Genomic DNA, 20,695 nt, shown 5'->3' with positions numbered 1-20,695 from the left:
TCACCTTCTCCACTACTGAAAAAAAAAACAAACCCAGGGATTCCATACTGCTTCTGTCATTTACCAAAAAACTGCCATATACGGAGTCAGTTGGTATACCAGAGTTTTACTTAAGTTTTATAATTCACAAACCTCTGCAAAATATGAATGATCGTTCTTATTCCAGTTTATAAATGAGGAAAACAGAGATTACCTTTCCCATAGCTTCTAAGTATCATTCACGGTATTCCTATACTTGACTCATGCATTCTAATTCTGTAATTATCATGTAACTCTAATTTCTCTCTCTTTACCTGGTATTATTTCCAGATTGTAAGAGTTTCTGAGAGTCTATGAAGACTCTAACCAACATGGATCCATGACCTAGGGTACTGATTTAACAATTTCCTAATGATTTTCTGTGTATAACTCTGTGTTATGGTCAAAACTGAATTTAACTCTTTTTCAGTATCTAGGAATATTATGTGCAAGGTATACCCACTATGTTCATTAACCAAGAAATAACTGCCCACATAATAGGAGACCAAATTAAATAATAACCATCCTGCTAGTACTGAACTGGTAAAAAGACTGGCAGAGGTTTTTTGTGTATGAACTAAACTTCAGAATATTGTATTTGCCCTGCTATCCCAGTTCTCCCAAGTACTTTTTTTTTTTTTTTTTTAATTCCCAACTCTACTTACCTATAGCAGGATCTGGATAGGGCAAATCCTGCGGAGAGCTATAATAGGCCTCAAGAGTGAAAGGTTCCTTTCTATAAAAGGTGAGTACTTTAGAGAAAGGAGCAGCATGATTTTTTGTAAAGACTTCACAGTCACTAGATAAAGGAAAAAGACAAAAACACACCAATTTAAGATATTCCTGAACACTTTTACCAATGTATGCTATGTTAGTAATTATAGCATGGCTCTAGTTACTCTTCTCTTGCTCTCATCTGGCATCATTTCCAGGATAGAAGAGCTTCCAAGGAAAATAAAAAACCGACATGTCTATCTATACATACGTATAAAATCAATTTTTAAGAAAAGGAATATACTTCAACAAGCACATAAAAGTCTTCAATTATTTCAGTCGGATCAACAGGAAACTAAATAAGGACACAAATTTATTCTCAAGACTAAAGTAAGGCATCACTCTGCTTCATGCACTGTGACAAAACGTTACGGATTTGTAAAATGAGAAACAGAGGGCAATATTTTACTCAGACCTAACACTAAGTTAACTTTAAATATAAAAATAATTAATAAATGTTATTACCTTGACCCTTCTTCAGCTGGAGAATTCCATCTCAGAGATATTGGATATGGTACTACATCAGTTATAGAAAATTCTCTGACTTTGAAAGCAGGCGATAAGATTGCACACTAGAATAATAATTTTTAAAAATTCCATATGACAAGTACAGACATTATGAACTATTATGAGATGTATAAATAATAACTTCAAAAAACCATCAATGGTTTTTAAGTATTTACATTAATTATTTAATGATGTCTGAGTAAGTGGTTTTAAAAACTTGTTATCATTTGTCGAATTATCTTCCAGCCATTACTTACCATTTTCCCATTAACTTAAACCTTTACTTAACTGATGTAGAAGATTACTTCATATATAGACGATTAGTATGCCAAATTCTCATAATATCTCAGGCTTACATATGCTTCTAATAAATTAATTTATCTTACTGTGTATTACAGGGTACAATTCCATTTATCAATACCACCTGTGATATCCATTTTAAAAACTAAAATTTCAGAACCTTACACCTACAGATCATCCTGAGGTGACCTCAGATTATTAGTGAATACAGAAAAGCAAAGCCATCTGGGAACAATAACCTATAAATGGCTAGCTACCTATGAAAGAAAGCTCACCTGCAACGCACAGCCTCGAGTGACCGCTTCATCAGCATTTAATGTTGTACTAAGTTCTTTTCCAAAAAATTTGCTGATCTTCTCTTTCACTGCAGGGATTCGTGTCGCACCACCAACTATCTCCACTGCATAAATATCTTCTTTCTTTAACTCTATTTTAAGATGATTAGAAGATATAGATTAAAACAATCTTTAGTACTTTACGGGGCAGCAGGGTGGCTCAGTCAGTTAAGTGTCTGACTCTTGATTTCAGCTCAGGTCATGATCGCACAATTTGTGAGACTAAGCCCCATGACAGGCTCTGCACTGACAGCATAGAGCCTGCTTGGGATTCTCTCTCTCCCTCCTTCTGCCCCTCCCACACACATATATGCATCACATGCATTCTCTCTTTCTCTCAAATAAAAAAAAATCTTTAAAAAAAATTTTTAATTAAAAAAAATAAAAATAAATTAGTACTTTGCATTGAAATAAAAGAACAATGTAACATCTTAACACAAAGTAACTTAAAATGTAACAAAACTGCACCACTCCTTCACCCCACAGCCACCACCACCACTACCCATACATACATACATACATACATACACACACACACACACACACACACACACACACACACACACGCTCTGGGGGGGCGGGGGGGGGGGGGATTCCAAGCAGGCTCAGCCTGCACAGCCAGCCAGCACAGAGCCTGATGTGGGGCTGGAACCTGTGAACTGTGAGATCATGACCTGAGCCGAAGTCGGGCGCTTAACCTCCTGAGCCACCCAGGTGACCCAAGTAGGTTATGTTTTAATGCACAAAATAACAAGGACAGTGTGGCACAATACTGGAACTTAAGACATGAGTGCCAGGAATACTCAATGCCCTGCAGTGTACAGGCCCTGTAATCTCTGAAACAGTACCAAAGAATTGTTTAAACACCAATACTTAAGCTAGCCAAAGGAAAAATAAGAGAGCCTTGAAATACTGAGTGATCCTGATGTGGCATGAAAGAAAAAGCATTCAAAGCACGTCTAGCCACCTGAATATTCCATCTAGAACGTTAATAATACAGGTACGGCCTCCTTATAAAAGAAGTAAAGAAGGTGCACATCAAATGTCTTCAGTCATTCATAAAATACTAACACCACATTTTATGCAACAAATACTGACGATACGTTGAGAAGGGCTATTTAAAGAAATGGATATCCCAGTATGGAAAAGTACATGCCAGTGTGCCATAGTCACTCTGATTTAAGAGCTAGGCCTTTGTCAAGATGACAGTATATCTCAACACACTGAAAGACTCAGCAACCAACACAACAGTGGATTCCAAATAAAAGTATGTTGAAGGTTTTAGAAAAATTAAGGATACATTCCTAAATCAAACTTCTACTTTTAGCTAGAGATAAAATTAAAGCATCCTGTTAAAATAGCTTTGTGGTTATCACATCCTCCCTTTGCTGTATTTCTCAGTCAGCAAAAGATTCACTGACAGAAAAGGCTTTAAGACTAGAATAAGCAGCAATGCAAAAGACAATTTTTACCAATAAATGAGATGCTTATATCCACCTCTGAGTCTGAATTAACTCGAGAAAAGTATTAGATTTCACTGGACAATATGATCAAAAGGGTGGGGGCTGGGGTGCTCCAGAGGAAAAATACAGATAACAAGAGGCTTCACGCAGCAATAAAGCAGTTCATACAATGAAAATGTATATAACTTTAACAAAAAGTTATAAATGACATTTTCCAAAGAGCCTGAATTATACAAACAACTCAGTCACAATAATACTTACTGGCCTGTTCCAAAACACTACGAAGTGGTGGCTCCACTCTAGCTAAGAGATCATCGCACATCTCCAGAAATTTGCCTCTATGAAAAAAACAGCAATAGGTTCAAATCACATTCCACTTTTATGTGGGGAATACATGGCTATAATCAAAAGGTAGGTAATAACAAGTATTGGCAAGAATGTAAAGAAACTGGACCCCTCACATATTCCTGGTGAGAATGCAAAATGGTATGGCTACTTTGGCAAAGGATTTGTCAATTCCTCAAAATGTTAAACACAGTGTTACCGTATGACCCAACAATTCCACTCCAGGTATACAACCAAACTAATTGAAAACACAAGTCCACACAAAAAATTGCACATAAATATTCTTCACAACAGCCAAAAAAGTAGAAAAAAACCTAATGTCCATCAAGCAGTATTCAGGAATAAAAAGGAATGAATACAGTAACACAGACTAATATTAGTTAAAAGATGGTTATTAAACTTTTAAAAAATTATGTGAGGTGAAAGAAGCCAATCAAAAAAGAACACATATTAGGGGCGGGCAGGTGACTCAGTGGATTAAGAGCCAACTCTTGATTTCGGCTCAGTTCATGATCTCAAGGTTCGTTTCATGAGTTCAAGCTCCACATGGGGCTCTGTACTCACTGCGCGGAGCCGGCTTCAGATCCTCTGTCTCCCTCTCTCTCTGCCTCTCTCCTGCTTGAGCACTCTCTCTCGCTCTCTCAAAAATAAATAAAAAACATTTAAAATTTTTTTATTTTTGAGAGAGAGAGGGACAGAGAAAGGGAGACACAGAATCTGAAGCAGACTCCAGCCTCTCAGCTGTCAGCAAAGAGCCCAACGTGGGGCTCAAACCCACAAACTGTGAGATCATGACCTGAGCAGAAGTCAAACGCTTAAGTGAGCCACCCCAGTGCCCTTAAAAAATTTTTTTTAAAAAAAGAAGAAAACATATTATAGGACTCCATTTGTATGCAATGTTCAGAGTGGGCAAATCCAAAAAGCAGAAGAATAGCTGCCTAGGGCTGTAGTAGGAGAAACAGATGATGAAAGACAGCAAATGGGTACAATTTCTTTTTTTCCTTTTTTTTTTTTTCCTTCAAACACTTTCAGTTTTAGGTTTACAGAGAAATATACAGAAAGTACAGAGAATTCCCACATACCCCTCACCAGGCCCCCACAATTCTCCTATTAACATCTTGCATTAGCGTGATACCTTCCCAATACAGACACATACAGTAATATAAACTAGGGTTCTATAGGCTTTGACAAATGTATGATGGTAAATATCCAGCTTGATAAAGGCGTATGGAATAGCTTCACTGCCCTAAAAATCCTATGCTCCACCTATTCATCGCTCACTCCCCCTGAAATCAAACAGCATGGAACCTTCTCAAACTGGCTTCTTTTGTTTAGAAATATGCATTTAGGGTTTCTCCAAGTTTTTTTTATAGCTTGACAGCTCATCCAGGGTTTATGAGATGATGAAAATATTCTACAACTTCCTTGTGGTAATGGCTACAAATTTTGTGAATGTATTAAAACCCACTGATTACACACTTTAAGAGTCTGACTTTTATGAATTGTATCTCTGAGGTACAGAATATACAACACACCAGAAGAGCCAAAATTTAAGACCACCTATGCCAATATTGATGAGGACATAAAACAACTGAATCCCTTACGTGTTGGTGACCGTTTAAAATGAGTTTTTTCCTGAGCGCCTGCCTGGGTGGCTCAGGCAGTTGAGAGTCCAACTCTTGATTCTGGTTAAGGTCATGGTTCATGAGTTGAAGTGAAGCCTCACTCTCAGTGCAGAGCCTGCATAGGATTCTCTCTCTTCCCTCTCTCTCTGCCTCTCCCGGCTCTCGTCCACACTCTCTCTCTCCCAAAAATAAACATAAAAATAATTTTTTTATGTTTTTAATATGGTATTTATCTCTGAGAGAGAGAGAGCATGAGCAGGGGAGAGGCAAAGTGAGAGGGAGACAGAAGATCCAAAGCAGGCTCCACTCTAACAGCAGTGAGCCCAGTATGGGGCTTGAACTCATGAACTGTGAGAACATGACCTGAGCCAAAGTCAGACACTCAACCAACTGAGCCACCCAGGCGCCCCACGCCCCGCCAAAAAAAATTTTATGAGTTTTTTTTCCCTAATAGCAATAAAACTGGAAAAAGCCAGTGTCCATCAAGAAAACAATAACCCTATAATGGTACACTAGTCAGCACACACGAGGAACAAACGACACATGCAACAACTAAGTCAAACTCAAGTTTTATGCAAAGCAAGTCTTACACAAAACTACATACTATATGACTGCATTTATAAGAAGTTCTAGGGGTGCCTGCATAGCTCAGTGAGTTAAGCGTCCAACTCTTGGTTTCAGTTCAGGTCACGATGTCACAATCGTAAGGTATAGCTCCTCCCTGAAAGTGCAGAGACTGCTTGGGATTCTTTTCTCTCATTCTCTCTCTTTCACTCTCTAGGTCCCTTCCCAGCTCACACATGGGCACTCTCTCTCTCTCAAAATAAATAAACTCAAAAATCTTTAAAAAAAACAAACAAACAAAAAAAAAACTTTAAAAGTTCTAGAACAGGGAATTGTAATCTATGAGCCCCTAAAATGAAAAATCCCCTAAGTGGCTGCCCCTAGGGATGAAGGCCTGAGGAAGCTTTTCCAAGATGGTCTATTTCATGATAAGGGTACTAGTTACAAAGATGTGTGCACTTGTCAAAACTCAGCAAATGAACATTTAAAAATTGAGTGTGTCATTAAATAAAAAAACCAAAAACTATAAAACACTGAATTCTGATTAATATGCATACTTTAGTATTTGGGGATAAGTATACAGATAGATGTGCACTATTTTCAGATGCACCAAAACAAATTGGTGGATAGACAGAAGGATGAATAGATGAATAGGTACATGACAAAACAAGCACTGTTAACGTTATAAATAGAACCCAAGTGGCAGCTTAACAATGTTCACTATAAGATTCTTTGTTGTGTTGAATACTTGAAAATATCCAACATAAAAACAATGAAAAAAAAAGTGCAGAGAGAAGTCTAGAAAGATGTCAAAAGCAACGGTAGAGGCTTTTTGATTCTTTTTAAAATTTGTTTGGAAAAATAATTCACGTAACTATAGAATTCACCCAGAGCACCAGGGTGGCTCGGTCGGTTAAGCATTCATCTCTTGATTTCTGCTCAGATCATGATCTCAGGGTCATACTGAGCCCCACATCAGGCTCCGTGCTGGCATGGAGCCTGCTTACGACTCTCTCCTCCTCTGCCTTTCTCCCCGCTCACGCAACACTCTCATTCTAAAAAAAATTAAATTCTGAAAGAATAAAAATCAAAGCACAAGAACAGAACAAGTATTGAACAATGTAATTCAAGGAAAAAAACCCTCATATTTAAATAGCTATGAAACTATATACCGAAAATGCACACTGCATACCTGGGAAAAACAGATCAAAAACCACCAGCAACAAAACCAAATTATTTGTAAATTATCAATGAAATGGGGGTGGGGGGCATCTAACAAAAAGAACAAGTAACTGAAAAGCACACTGTCATAATCCCACAGCGATGCTATATGCCAAAGGAGAGTATTATTCCATTTAAGATAATCAAGGAAAGAACAGAAGCTAAGGTTATGTTCTATCCAACCAAACGGTGGACATGGAAAACTGTCATCAACAGTCAAGAATTTATCAGAGTTCACATGTGCTATTTTTTAGAAACCCATCAGGGAAATATCCTTCCAACAACTCAAATGATGGAGAGACATTAACATAAAGTAGTAGTAACAAGCGTCAGCAAGAAGGTGGTGAAACTGAAATCCTTGTACACTGCTGGCGAGAATGTAAAATGGTCCAACTGCTGAGGAAAATAGTTTGGCAATTCCTCAAAAAACTACACATAGAATTACCATATGACTCAGCAATTCCACTCCTACATTTATTCCCAAAAGAACAGAAAACAAGATAGTTAAACAAACACGTATTCATGAATAGTCACAGAAGCACCATTCACGATAACTAAAAGGTAGAAACAACCCAAAGGTCCATTAGGTGATGAAAGGATAAAAAAGTGATGTTATCTATACAAACAAAATACTATTTGCCATAAAAAGCATAGAAGAACAATACATGTTACAACATGAATGATGAACACAGATAACACGGTGTTAAAGTCAGACACAAAAATGGCAAAACACATAGTGCACACTTCTATTTACATGAAACACCCAGAATAGGTAAACCCATAGATTTTAAAAAAAAAAAAAAAAGTAGTGTTTGCCACACAAGAGAGGCAGGGGAAGATGGGAAGTAACTGCTTAATGGCTATGAGGTTTTATTTTGGGGCGATGAGAACATTCTGTCACTAGACAGAGGTGGTCACCGCACAACAATGTGAATGTACTAAATGGCACAGAGTTGTTCATTTTAAAGCGTTACGTGGATTTTACCCCATCAAAAGTTAATCAGAAGAAATGCTAGATGGCGGAAATTATCTGGTTTCATTAGTTAAAAAAAAAAAAAAAGACTGCTGGTGAGCACTACAGACTAAATGAAGACAATAAACTAGAGAATATGACAGCTTTGCACTCGATGTCCATAAAATACAACTGTTGAAAAAAAAAGCACACAGGTTAATTAACTGTTTTTAGTTTTTAGAAAGTATAAACCACTTACAAATGTCTACTTGGCTCTAATTACCACAAAACATTCTACTAACAATTTCTGAAAGATACCCTGGTACTCCTTTGCCCCCCCAGACCACCCAACACATACACACACAATGCTGCTTAATAAAAATGAAAACCATCACTTTCAAGTAGAGAGGAAAGGTGATTACAAATGTGGTTACTAGGCACAGTAAATCTAATTCAAATTCGATCTCAATTTTTTGAGGATAATTGAAGCCACACTTTCCCCAAACAAGCCATCAACCATGCCTGACTTCTATCAGTAGAGTTCACATCCTAAACAACTTATCACTCATCATCCAAGCAACCCAACTAGACAACGGTAACATTCTGGGTATTTCTGAGGATAGCCATGAAACATCAGTAACACAGAATTCTTGCAGCACTGTATAAAAAGAGCTGCTGCCCACAAGTGACCCTCAATTACTCAAGAACACCAATTTCTGAATCAATGACTACATCAAATTCAGAATTATTCAGCATTAAAGCACCTTGCCCTGATTTTTTGAAAACTGGCAATTCACATATAATACATGCAGCAGCACCTGTCAAGAGCTACCAACTGACTGAAATAATGAGGTAAAAGAGATTAGTCTAAATTATTAGAATAATCAAATCCAAACTTCAGAAAACGCAGGAGGCTGAATGGTCTCTACTTTTTACCTACAGAAGTTAGCTTACAACAATCATGGTAATTTCAACAATTAGCTACATAAATGCTAACATAAGTGGAGAAAAAAAATCACAGTTGAGTTTAACATTAAAATAGTGATCTGATTACCTATTCATAGTCCCAGATACATCAACATCATTCATAAAACATTCGATGCTCAAAGGGAGGTCTGAAGCATTTGCACTCATCAATTTCTTCAGTTTCTCACACTCCTGAGACAGTCGTAATAATGCACGAATTTTGGATTTTATGTCTAGCTTGTATTTCTTCCCAAATTCTTCACAGAAGTGATTTACTAACACCTCATCAAATTTTCTGCCTCCCAGTGTTGTGTCAAATGCAGTGGCCAGAACCTTAGGAAAAAAAGATAATTCAAAAATTAACCAATCAATTGAAATTTTTATCATGATATATATTTAACCGGTAAATTAACAAGGGGACACATTAAGTTTGACACAAAGTAATGTGCACATGTCATTTAATCACGGTTACAAACACTGTGAAAAAAGACACTGTAATCCCCAATTTACAGATGATGCTACAGACCCAGATGAATCGGATCATCTGCAGGTCACAAAGCTAGTAAGTGGCAGAAGTACAACCCAAAACCCAATCCCCTCAATTCCCTCAATTCCAAAATTCAAGCTCTTTCCACTAGGCCAATCTGACTGCAAACTAAAATTACATATCCAAAGCCAAATGCAGTAATATGTCACTGCAATTCTGGTCTTCTTGCCATCACAGAACTATGATTAATATCAAAGGCCTAGCTCTATGCAGTTTACTATCAAAAAACATGCTAAAGGCTTAATTCACAGCAACTTGTAGAAATTTCATTAGCTTTGGTTATCCATTATCCAAATCTTTAGCAGATTAGAAGCAAACTAAATCTAGTTAGATTCACTAATAGAAGACAGACCAAATAAGAGATGACAGCCTTGACGAAAAAATAAAATCAATAAAAACAATCTATTCAATGATAAATGTTGTAGGGAAATGTTGTGAAGAAAAAGAAAAACAGGGCACAGAACTGAATATAGTCTAATTACAATTTTGTTTCTTCTAAAAACTAAAATGAAATACAACAACCTGTTCAGAGTAGTACAATTGTGAATGTTTTTCTTTTCATGTAAATGTTTTCCAAGTTTGGGGATGTTTTCATGATGAGTAAATTTTAATTGTAACTCCAAAACTGACAAATAGCAATAAAGGATAATTAGGGAGGGGGGAAAAAGGGCAGGTAATCAATCACTAATACACATCACTATGACCCAAAGCCAAAGCTAAATTATGGCCAGTAGCTTCTGTTCAAAAAGGTGAAAGTATACAATGTATTTTAGAAATAAAGCCATTTATTAGTGAGTAAAAGTTTAAGTACTAATAATTACACTTGGTTCATTATTTATATCTGTAAAAATCATGAACCTGTTATTTCCCAACTACCCCAAAGATTTTCCTTTTTATTTAACAAAAAAAAAAAAAAAAAGGCCTAAAAACAATATAAATCAGAATGTTAAGTGAAACCAAGTCTAGTTTTCAAAATAACAGGACTGTAACAGAGTCTCAACACGCCCCAAATTTAACATTTATTTTCAATCAGTCCCTCCCCAACAATCCCCAAATTTGGGGGAGAAATGCAATTTAGGCCTTGACACAAACAACCCTGATACACAACCCTAATAATTAAATAATGCACTCAAAAACTCCTTGGTTCTTAAGCAAATTCTAGATAAAATCACCTGCAGAACTGATTTTATATCCCACTGTGGAAGCAGCATATACCAGCAAATTCAAATGTTGACCAGATACTCTCTGGCCCTCTTTGTCTTTGATACTGCTAGACTTCTCAGTGTACAAAACTCTCTCCAGAGCTCTAAGGTTTCCAGAAATCTGGACTATCTCTCTCAGTCTGGTTTCTTTTTGGCCATCCAAGTTCCAGTCCCTATACTCTTTTCCCAGAACATTCAAAACCTTAAGAGCAACAAGAGGATACCTTTGTCATCTCTTCAATCCTCAGTGTAAAATACACAAAGGGACTCAATGTTAAAGAATCCTAGTAAGCCTCTAAGGTAAGTATTATTTTCCACACATTGTAGATAAGTAAGGATCAGAAATCTTAAGAGCTTCTTCCTCAAGGTCTACACTCTACGCCAACTCCTGAAAAATTACACCTTCTACACTATCCCTACGTACCTAGTTTCTAGTTTAAATCATTCATACTAAGCTTCCATTGATGAAACAAAACGCTTTAATATATTTTTTCAATTGTTTCCCATAAATTCCTAATTACCACACACTTGAAATCACATTTTCCAAAAATAATATACTTACTTTAAGTTTCCCTCTATTAAATGCACATACAGAAACTTGATAAGAAGAATGCCCCATGTCTACGAAAACTACATTTCTTGGTTTCTCTTCTAGGGCAGGAAGATCTTGCTTATAGATTCCATATGCAAGAGCAACTACATAAGAAAAAAATTCAATGTATCATTTAAGTAGTACATTTAAAATTCAATTAAGTAAAAAAAAAAATTATATAGTAAATAGTAGGACTACACATACTATTTTAGAAAGAATCAAATTCTTCATACACTTTGTATAATTTATTCATGAGGAACATTAACTTCAAAGAATAAAATGCTGACATTCCCTTAGACTTCCTTAATGTTTCCAATTTCCAATTCCAATGACTTTGCCAATTTTTCCCAAACCACTTCCCCCAGTTTTCCAAACATATTTTCTGGGATTTCTTCTACCTTTGTGCCATCTCAACATTTCCACGTTATCTCCTTCTGGATGCTGCTTTACACCTCATAATAGAAGTGGAGAAAAGGTCGATTTTGAATCTAGGCACTGCTCTGAACACACAATATCTGCTAGCCTTCCAAACAAACGGGATTAAATATCAAAGTAAGTGCTAGGCAGATAAAGAAAAAGCACCGGTCAGATGAATTCTTCACGCGTGACACAGTAACCAAAAACACTGTGGCACACAGGTAGTAAGTGCTCCAAGCAAAATGAAGAACAAGAAACCCCAGGGTTTTAAGATTGCAGAACCATCCAGATTCAGCAAGTCAAGAATGTTAACAGTCCCTGTTACCTGCAGTAGTTTCATTCATTAATCGTAAGCAATTAAGACCAGCAATTTGTGTTGCATCCATCACTGATCGTCTTTCTGCATCAGTATAGAAACAAGGAACCTACAAAAAAAATGTGCCAGTTTACTATATGAGAGAGTCCTCATTTAAAATACACCTGCCAAAAAAACAGTACAATCCTGGGGTGTCTGGGTGGCTGAGTCGGTTAAGCTTCCAGACTCTTGATTTCAGCTCAGGTCATCATCTCACAGTACCTGGGCTCAAGTCCTGCACTGGGCAGAGCCTGCTTGGGATTCTCTCTCTTTCCCTCCTTCTGCCCCTCCTCAGCTCACCTGTGTTCTCTCTCAAAAGAAATAAATAAAAAACAAATAGACAAACAGTAAAATCCAGAAATGCCCTCAAATACGTACAGCGATTTTTTCTGTATATGATCAAGGAAGTATTTCAAACCAGTAAAGTTCAAATATTCAGTAAGTACTGTTGGAACAAATGGATAGTCATACAGAAAGAAAAAAATCAAGTTGCATCCTTACTGCACACGTAATATTTCAAAGATTTAACAGTTAAAAAAAGTACTAGAAGGAAAGGGAATTTTTACCATTAGAGTAAGAAATTCTCTAACTAAAACACAAAATACAGTAGGAAAAAAAGAGAAAGAAAATATTATGTTTGAATAGCAATGCAGGAGGACAGATGGTAGCTATACTTGTGGTGAACATAGCATGATGTATAAACTTATCAAATCACTAAGTTTTACACCTGAAACTAATGTAACACAGCATGCCAACTAGAAGTAAAAAAAAATGTTTTAAAGATTAACATATTTGACTCATAAAAATTCTAATGACCAAATGGGGAAAAATATTTGCAACTCATATTATAAAAGGGTAGAGCTCATCTATTATATGAAGAACTACAAATCAATATGTAGACCATAAACTTAAAATGAGCAAAAGCTAAGAATGTTTTACAGAAAAGGAAATACAAAAGGGGTCTTAAATTGAAAAATGTTCTCAACTTCACCTAAAGAGTAAAACATTAAAATTACATACATTATTCAACTATTATGGAATTAGCTGATTCACCAATAACTCTTCTGGTGAAGCTGTGGTCAAACAAGCTCTATCACACACTACTGGTAGAAGTTTAAATTAGTAAAATTCTTTAAAGGGCAATGAAACAACAGCTGTTGAAATTACAAATACAGAGAAACTCTCTGTCGTAACAATTTTACTTCTAGGAATTTAGCCCTAGAAACAAACATCACACAGGAAAAATATCTATCTGTTCAAATTTACTCACTACAATGTAACTTTTTTTAAAATTCTTTACAATTAAAAAAAAACCTGGATGTGCCTGGGTGGCTCAGTCAGTTAGGCATCTGACTCTTGCTCTCGGCTGAGGGCATGATCTCACACTCTGTGAGTTCAAGCCCCACATCAGGCTCTGTGCGGATACCTCAGAGCCTGGAGCCTGCTTCAGATTCTGTGTCTCCCTTTCTCTCTGTTCCTCTCTGCTCATGCTCTGTCTCTCTCTGTCTCTCTCTCAAATACAAATAAACATCAAAAAAAAAATTTTTTTAAGGGGGTTGGGGGGGGAGAAAAATTAAAGTAAAAAAAGATATATACAAGGGCGCCTGGGTGGCTCAGTCAGTTGGGTCTGATTCTTGATGTTGACTCATGTCAGGATCCCAGGGCTGTGGGACTGACCCCCATTTCGGGTTCCACGCTGAACATGGAGCTTGCTTGGGATTCTCTCTCTCTCTCCCTCTGCCCCTCTCCCCAACTTATGCTCTCTCAAAATAAACATTTTAAGAAAAAGGATTATTTACTTGGGTACACAAAAACCTCTGGAAAGATCTGTAACCAAGTAATAAAACTCGTAACATCTAGGAAGAAAAAACTTCCTACTAGGTAAGCAGAGGGTGCAGAAGGGCCAATTTGATTTCTGAACAATGGGGCTACTATTACCTTTCCAAAAAATTAAAGTTTATGTTTTAACAATAATCAATTGATAAATAAAGCAAAATACACCCAGGCTCTATTTATATAGCTATTAGATATAACATGATACCAAGAGCTGGGGCAGTACCTATGCAGAAGGGTTCACAAAGGGGCCAAAGACTGCTGTCTTTGAAAGGCCTTAGAAAGGCCTGATGAAAAGGTTAGCCCTGGCCTGGCACAGAGTAACTTAACTGAGAAACAGGTCACTAAATTCAAAGAAAAATCTCCCTAAATAACAAGAGTGGCTCACTACACCTAAACTGCTTATACAACATTATTTATGCTTAATAGCTACCTTCCTTCTGGGAGTCTAGACCTTTGGTACAGGTTAGGCACAAGGTACTACCTACATAACTGACCTCCAGTTAGAAATCCGCAACTCCTAAGCTCAGGCAGAACTTCCCTAGTGTTGAGTGTGTCACGTGTTAACACAACATGTTGCTGGAAGAATCAAGCACATCAAGAACCTTGCAAGTGGACTCTTGGAAGTCTGTACCTGGTTTCCTCCAAACAATGCCCATGTACTTTTCCCCTCTGTTGATTGTGCTTTGTTATCTTTTCACTGTAATAAATCTATGCTTGAGTATGGCTACGTGGTAAGTTCTACAAATTCTCCTGGCAAGTCACTGAAACTCAGTGTAGTCTAGAGGACCCCTAACACATGACTTAATACATCACCTCTTAACTTGATCTCAAAAGCTGGAAAAGCCACTCAGGCACTCTGCCACTGTACATAAATTTCACTTCTACACTGACCATATTTCAAGACCAAAATTAGGGCACTAGGTGGGGGCAACAGGGACAAATGTGAAAATACAACAGTTAGTGAAAGGCAGAAAGCATCTAGGAAGCACAAACACAGTGCCTGGACTGAATCTGAGCTCTTATGAGAAGAAGCACTTTTATTCTTTGCATCTCCAAAATATGGCACACAACAATAATCTATTTCTTCCTGACGAATGTCAGTTCTACTTTACTAGATAGCTAAGAACCAAGGAATCTACCAGACAACAGACTGCAGGACAAAACAGTCACCCAAGAGAGTCCTTGCTTTGCGGACCAATACACCAACATGAAGACAAAAGAGGCTACAGAGCTAAGATACCAAGATAACAAATGCAGAGTAAGGAGATTCAGTTGCAAAGCCAAGACATCCACCCAAATCCAACAGTTCCTAAGGACTCCACTGTCCTACAAGCACAAAGCTACACAGAGCCAGGCTGCCATCCTAAGAGGGATATGGAAAAGACAAGATCAAAATAGCAAAAATACCGAAATGGAAATGAAGAAAATGACAACATAACTGAGAGTATTCAACTAATTCAACAAATGAGTAGCTATTGTGTGCCAGGCACTATGCTGTGTGCTAAAAGGAATCCAGGAGGAAGTGGGCTTTAAGATAAGCCTTCAAATAAGAATAGAAAAAAAAAAAAAAGAATAGAGAAGACCTGAATAAAAACTATGTGACAGAAAAGAACATCAAGAAAATGTAGCCTAGTTTGATAAATTCTTAAAATAATCACAACCTAAGGCAAAAAGCAATTTTATTTGCAATTAACAAGTTTCTTTTCTGTGCTTCTTCACTCAAGTCCCCAGTAAAACAAAGGGATCAAACTCACTGAAACAACACAGTCCACAACAGGCTTCTTAAGAACACTTTCTGCTGTCTCCTTCAATTTGGACAAAAGCATGGCAGTCACTTGCTCTGTAGTAAAATTTCGCTCTTCCTCCATATATTTTACCTGCAATAAAACAACAAAAGGATCTAGGCTTATTAAAGTTTCTCATGTCCTAAAAGCCTTAAAATGAGCAATATCTAACACATCATCAAAGAAACATTATCTCAAGAGGGAACAAAACACTATTTAGGGAAGCAAAAATAACTTTAAAGTCACTTTTAGCTTTTTAACATGCTTGTCAAACATGAATACCTGCAGACAAGTACCATTACATAAACAATATACAGTGACCACCAACAAAACCTAAGACAGTTACCTGTGCACACGTAAACTGGTATAAATCACATGACCCACATTGCACCTCTATAAAGGGGTCTGGTGGTGGAAACTCTTGCCACATGGACTAATACGTGTTTTTTACTTTGTTTACTGTGGTGACTTTACGGTCATTTCCAAAATTAGGATCCAATCTAACTGGAGGACACAGTTTTTGTCCCATTTGTTCATTGCTATAGCCAACACCCAGGACAGACCTGACCCCCATAAGTACTTCTGAATTAAAGAATTTAAAGAATTTATTCATTTAATTCAAGATACGCTACGCTGCAAAAAACGTGCAACTTGGATAAGATTTGCAAACTTTAAATGCCGAAAGACTGCCTGGGATAAGCCCCATCCCACAGGCCCATATCCCCCCAAATACAATCCATACCACAAAACAGACCTCTCTTCTTTCCACTGCTCCAAATGAACCTGCACCCCACCTTCTCCTTACCTCTTCACTCCCCAACCCACTCCTCATATATTCTGGCTCACCATCTAGGAGTATCTCACTTCATTGCATATAAAGATGGGAAAGTACCCCTCCCTCCCAATAAGCCTCTTTCTAAGCTGCCTCTTCTTCCCCGTTTGCTTAATTCTTAGTCAATTCCTCTACTCTTGTACTTGGATCCACTTGTCCCCCAGGTCTTTTCCCTAGTCTCCTCCTCCTTTGGCTCTTACAACATTTATTACCAAATGTGCCAATACCTATCCCTATTTCTTTCCTAACTATAAGCACCCTCCATTTATTCACCTCCTTTTTTTCCCTTTTTCCCCTCCCCTGTGCTCCAGATTTATCCACTACCAGCCCATTCAAACTGTTCTGAGATTATTGCCACAGATGTCCTAAGATTAGTCTTTGGTTATCAGAATTCTTCACTTCCAAATTCAACCTAATTCTCAGCTACACAGCACAACTGACTACCTTTTTCATATCATCCTCATCATCTCTTACATTTGAGCCTATTCCCGTGATCATGATTTCTCCAACTGGGGTGTCTCAAACACCAAATCTCCTCTTGCTAAACGGAGTTGCCTGGGAAGCTCGATCCACCCTTCTGGATTCCTCTTACCACCTCTGAGTAGAGGGAAGAGTGTGCCCATCCTATCCATCCCTGAGCCTCTCACCTCTTTTGTATGATCAGCTCACTTAATACTTCACAAAGTCTTCTGGATGTCACAGAGATACCAAAAACTAATCTCCCTTTTCCCTAAAAGAACAATACCTCTTTCCAATCTAAGTCCTATTGTCAAGAGTATGACCATACATTTCATTAGTGACTTTAAAGTGTAAATTTCTTTGCTGGTATTGCAGAAAGTCATTCACTAAAATCACACTGGAAAGACTGCTCCATCAGTAAACAAGACAAGCAGCAATGGCAGTGTTAACTTCAAACCACTACCACCAATCAGTCCAACCCATAGTAACAGTGCCACCTATCACTCCCAATCAAATTCCAGGTCATTCAAAAAATGCCAAATGCCAAACGGTCTTTACTAGCAAAAGCTTCTCCTAAACATTTGTTAACGTTTTCACTACAACTTGAACTCAGAATAAAAGATACAAATAAAACACTGTATTCATAAGGCATCACTTTGAGAACCTTACCTTTATACCAGTTAATCCAGTGGGCAGCTGCACAATATCATATGCAAGGTTAGATTTTTCTGCCTCCACAAATGGATCAGAGAATGCTCGGCCATGGAATCTTTTAAACCCCTGGACTGTGTTCTTTGCATTGGAGATCACCTAAGAGAAGGAATATCAGAGTCAAAACGTAAAAAGACTAGGAGCAATTAAATTAAAAAAAAAAAAAAAATTCAGGGATACCAGGGTGTCTCTGTCAGTTAAGAGTCTGACTCTTGATTTCAGTTCAGGTCATGATCTCACAGTTCATGGGATCGAGCCCCACATAAGGCTGTGTGCTAACAGTTTAGAGACCACTTGGGATTCTCTCTCATCTCTCTTTGCCCCTCCTCTCCTCCCACTAATGTGTGCTGTGCTCTCTCTCAAAATACAGTTTGAAAATAAAATTCAGCAGCCTCAGACTCAATTAGCAACATTTTAACTCCACAAAGTGTCCTTCTGAGTTCCATTTTCTTCGGCATTACACCTTTCTGTATGATCTGCTCCCATGTGAAGTGAGGAATAAGGGATCTGTACAGACCATAGTGGCAGGGATGGCACTACAGCCCAGCTTGTCCTACTTCTCCATGAAGACATGTACAAAGGTATCTGTGATTCTTAAACTTCTAATCAACATTTACATAAAATGACCTTTAATTTTTAAAAATTACCATAGTCTGTGATTCAAACTTTTCAGGACTCAATTTGGCAATATCAATTCAGAAATTCTAGTGAAAGAAACTTAAGATTACAAAAAAAAGATAACATTAAGTACACAAAAATAAATGCAAGACAGTGACCAAGTATTATTCATAATAGGAGAAAACTGGAAACAGCATGGATGGTCAATTAACAGGACAATGGGTTTAAAAAATAAAATGTATCCATATACAGTGGGTAACATTATTTTAGAAAGTTGGAAGTAAGTATCTATATGGTATGATCTCACTTTTAGAGTGAAAGAATCATTTAAACCCTTAGAAAGCAAAAAAGGTTATACATTAATACACTAACAGTGATTTCTGGATAACGATACTATGTTTCACTTCCAAATTTCTTTTACTTTTGTAAGAACCGCAGAGCTCCTCTTGTCAGCTATGTTAAAAGGCAGACAGAAGTCCTTTTACAAAACAATACGAGGCCTCCAAAACCAGGCCCTACTTCAGTAGGCTGCCAAGCAGAAACTCAGTATCACAATAACTATGTCATCCTAGAAGTAGACAGGCAGTTGAGTACAAGTTAACTATTCTCAATAATGAAAGCAAGTTTCAAAACAAAAGAACTCACTGGAATTTCAGAAGGCAAGACATCCCAAACTAGTTCTCTACTTGGTATCTACTGCTTCCTAACATATATTCAACTTTTTGAAAATCAGATTATAAAACACCCAATGTGACTAAATATGTGACTAAAAATCTATTGGCTAAGCACCATTTCCATTGTCTCAGGCTTTTTTTGTTGTTGTTGTTGTTGTTGTTTTTTAGTAACCTCTACACTCAACATGGCACACAAACTCAAGACCCCAAGATCAAGAGTTGCATGGTCTTCCAACTAAGCCAGCCAGGGGCTTTTAAATCAGAAGCCCTGCCCAGTCCAGACAAAAGACAGGGTGCTTCAGGCTGAACCAGAAAAAAGATCAAATATGCAACTCTTTTACAGTCATTTCAGGCCCTCAAACACAGAACTCCTGGGAGTTCTGACACTCTGGTTACTCAGAAACCAACCAAGAATGTCAGGTGTAAAGTAAATAAAGTAAACTAATGTCAAGTGTGCTTCTACAAGTATGCTTTCCTTCTTTAAGAACCTTGATTAACAAGATCAAATCTACAAACAACAATGACTCTAAGCAGGAGTAAGAAGAAGACCCAAAAAGACAGACTTTAAGGAACACGTAAAATAAATGGGAATAAGTGAGCTTTGCTTAAACAAGATCTGGGCAAAATACCTCCTAGTGTCTTACGTTAAAACAGATTATACTGTTTATGTCATTTTAAAAAGCTATTTGCTTCTCACTCAAGCACAGGAGACTAAGATCAGACCTGTCTTTCTCAGCTGTCCACTTAGGGACTGCCATACTAGGCACGTAAAGGGCCCTCCAATAACTGCTGAATGAAAAGATGGACAAAACAGAGAAGTCAGTCATTTTAGGAAAAAAAAAAAAAAAAACTCTACCTGGCTTTTAGCTGCTGCTCCAATTGAACGATTCTTAGGACCAAAAGAAATGCAAGCCCTAGAAGAAAAAACATTTAAGCATCAATCCTTACTGCAACATTACGTCCAGGCAGGATTACATCACCAGAGCAGGCAAGTTTTCTGAGTGTGAGGTTAAAAAGCCACATTTGTAAAAGCACACAGTAAATCTGATTTTGCCCTCTCCATTGAGTACGACTATCCATGAGAATGGGCGGCATCTGGAGCCCTGTCATTTAGACTTTGAAGCACAAATCTGATGAGATAACCATCTGTCTCACAATACTACCAAGAGGTGGACCAGCCCATCTCCACTATTCTCTTATTCTTCAAGTCTGGGGCTCAAAATGCCAACACAAAGTAATGTACCCCCTTACTAATACATCTTGCCTTTTCAAACAGCTTACAACCTCACCAAGTAGCCTATAAACCTGGAGAACTTCTGTCCTCCTATATATAGTAAAAGTTAACTTTAGTAGCAATGATTACACAAACTGTTTACATTTATTATCTCATTAAATTCTCAAGAGTTCCATCTTATCCCTCTTTTATAGGAAAAGAAACTGAGTCCAAAAAGGTGAAGTAAACTTATCCGGGGTCACACAACTTAAAAGCAATGAAGTGAGACTCTAGATCCTTTCTCCATACCTTACACCCTACCTTGGACCCTCTCTATCTGCCCTAGACCCCTAGTTCTTCCAATTTAGAGTTAACTAAGCTCTGG

The 20,695-nt window shown here is 37.5% G+C and overlaps 1 protein-coding gene across 2 annotated transcripts in view; it reads right to left on the bottom strand.

Moving 5' to 3' along the window:
• HSPA4 (heat shock protein family A (Hsp70) member 4) overlaps positions 1 to 20,695 on the bottom strand; it is a 45,382-nt gene that overhangs the window by 11,817 nt on the left and 12,870 nt on the right. The window contains exons 2-11 of one of the 2 annotated variants that reach the window (XM_047084570.1): positions 19,954 to 20,011; positions 17,764 to 17,904; positions 15,774 to 15,896; positions 12,154 to 12,253; positions 11,382 to 11,515; positions 9,159 to 9,403; positions 3,659 to 3,735; positions 1,875 to 2,026; positions 1,258 to 1,364; positions 684 to 817 (exon numbers count right to left, since the gene is read on the bottom strand). In XM_047084570.1, coding sequence (XP_046940526.1) covers positions 684 to 817; positions 1,258 to 1,364; positions 1,875 to 2,026; positions 3,659 to 3,735; positions 9,159 to 9,403; positions 11,382 to 11,515; positions 12,154 to 12,253; positions 15,774 to 15,896; positions 17,764 to 17,904; positions 19,954 to 20,011 — 1,271 coding nt within the window. The remainder of the gene's footprint in view (positions 1 to 683; positions 818 to 1,257; positions 1,365 to 1,874; positions 2,027 to 3,658; positions 3,736 to 9,158; positions 9,404 to 11,381; positions 11,516 to 12,153; positions 12,254 to 15,773; positions 15,897 to 17,763; positions 17,905 to 19,953; positions 20,012 to 20,695) is intronic. The other variant, XM_047084579.1, reaches the window with a different exon arrangement.

Source organism: Lynx rufus, unplaced genomic scaffold, assembly GCF_022079265.1.
Source record: "Lynx rufus isolate CCGP_SWC_20201006 ecotype Redwood Valley unplaced genomic scaffold, mLynRuf1.p SCAF_1, whole genome shotgun sequence".
Lineage (NCBI taxonomy): Eukaryota > Metazoa > Chordata > Mammalia > Carnivora > Felidae > Lynx > Lynx rufus.
The sequence above is the reverse complement of the archived record's forward strand: the minus strand, read 5'-3'. Positions and strand labels throughout refer to the sequence as shown.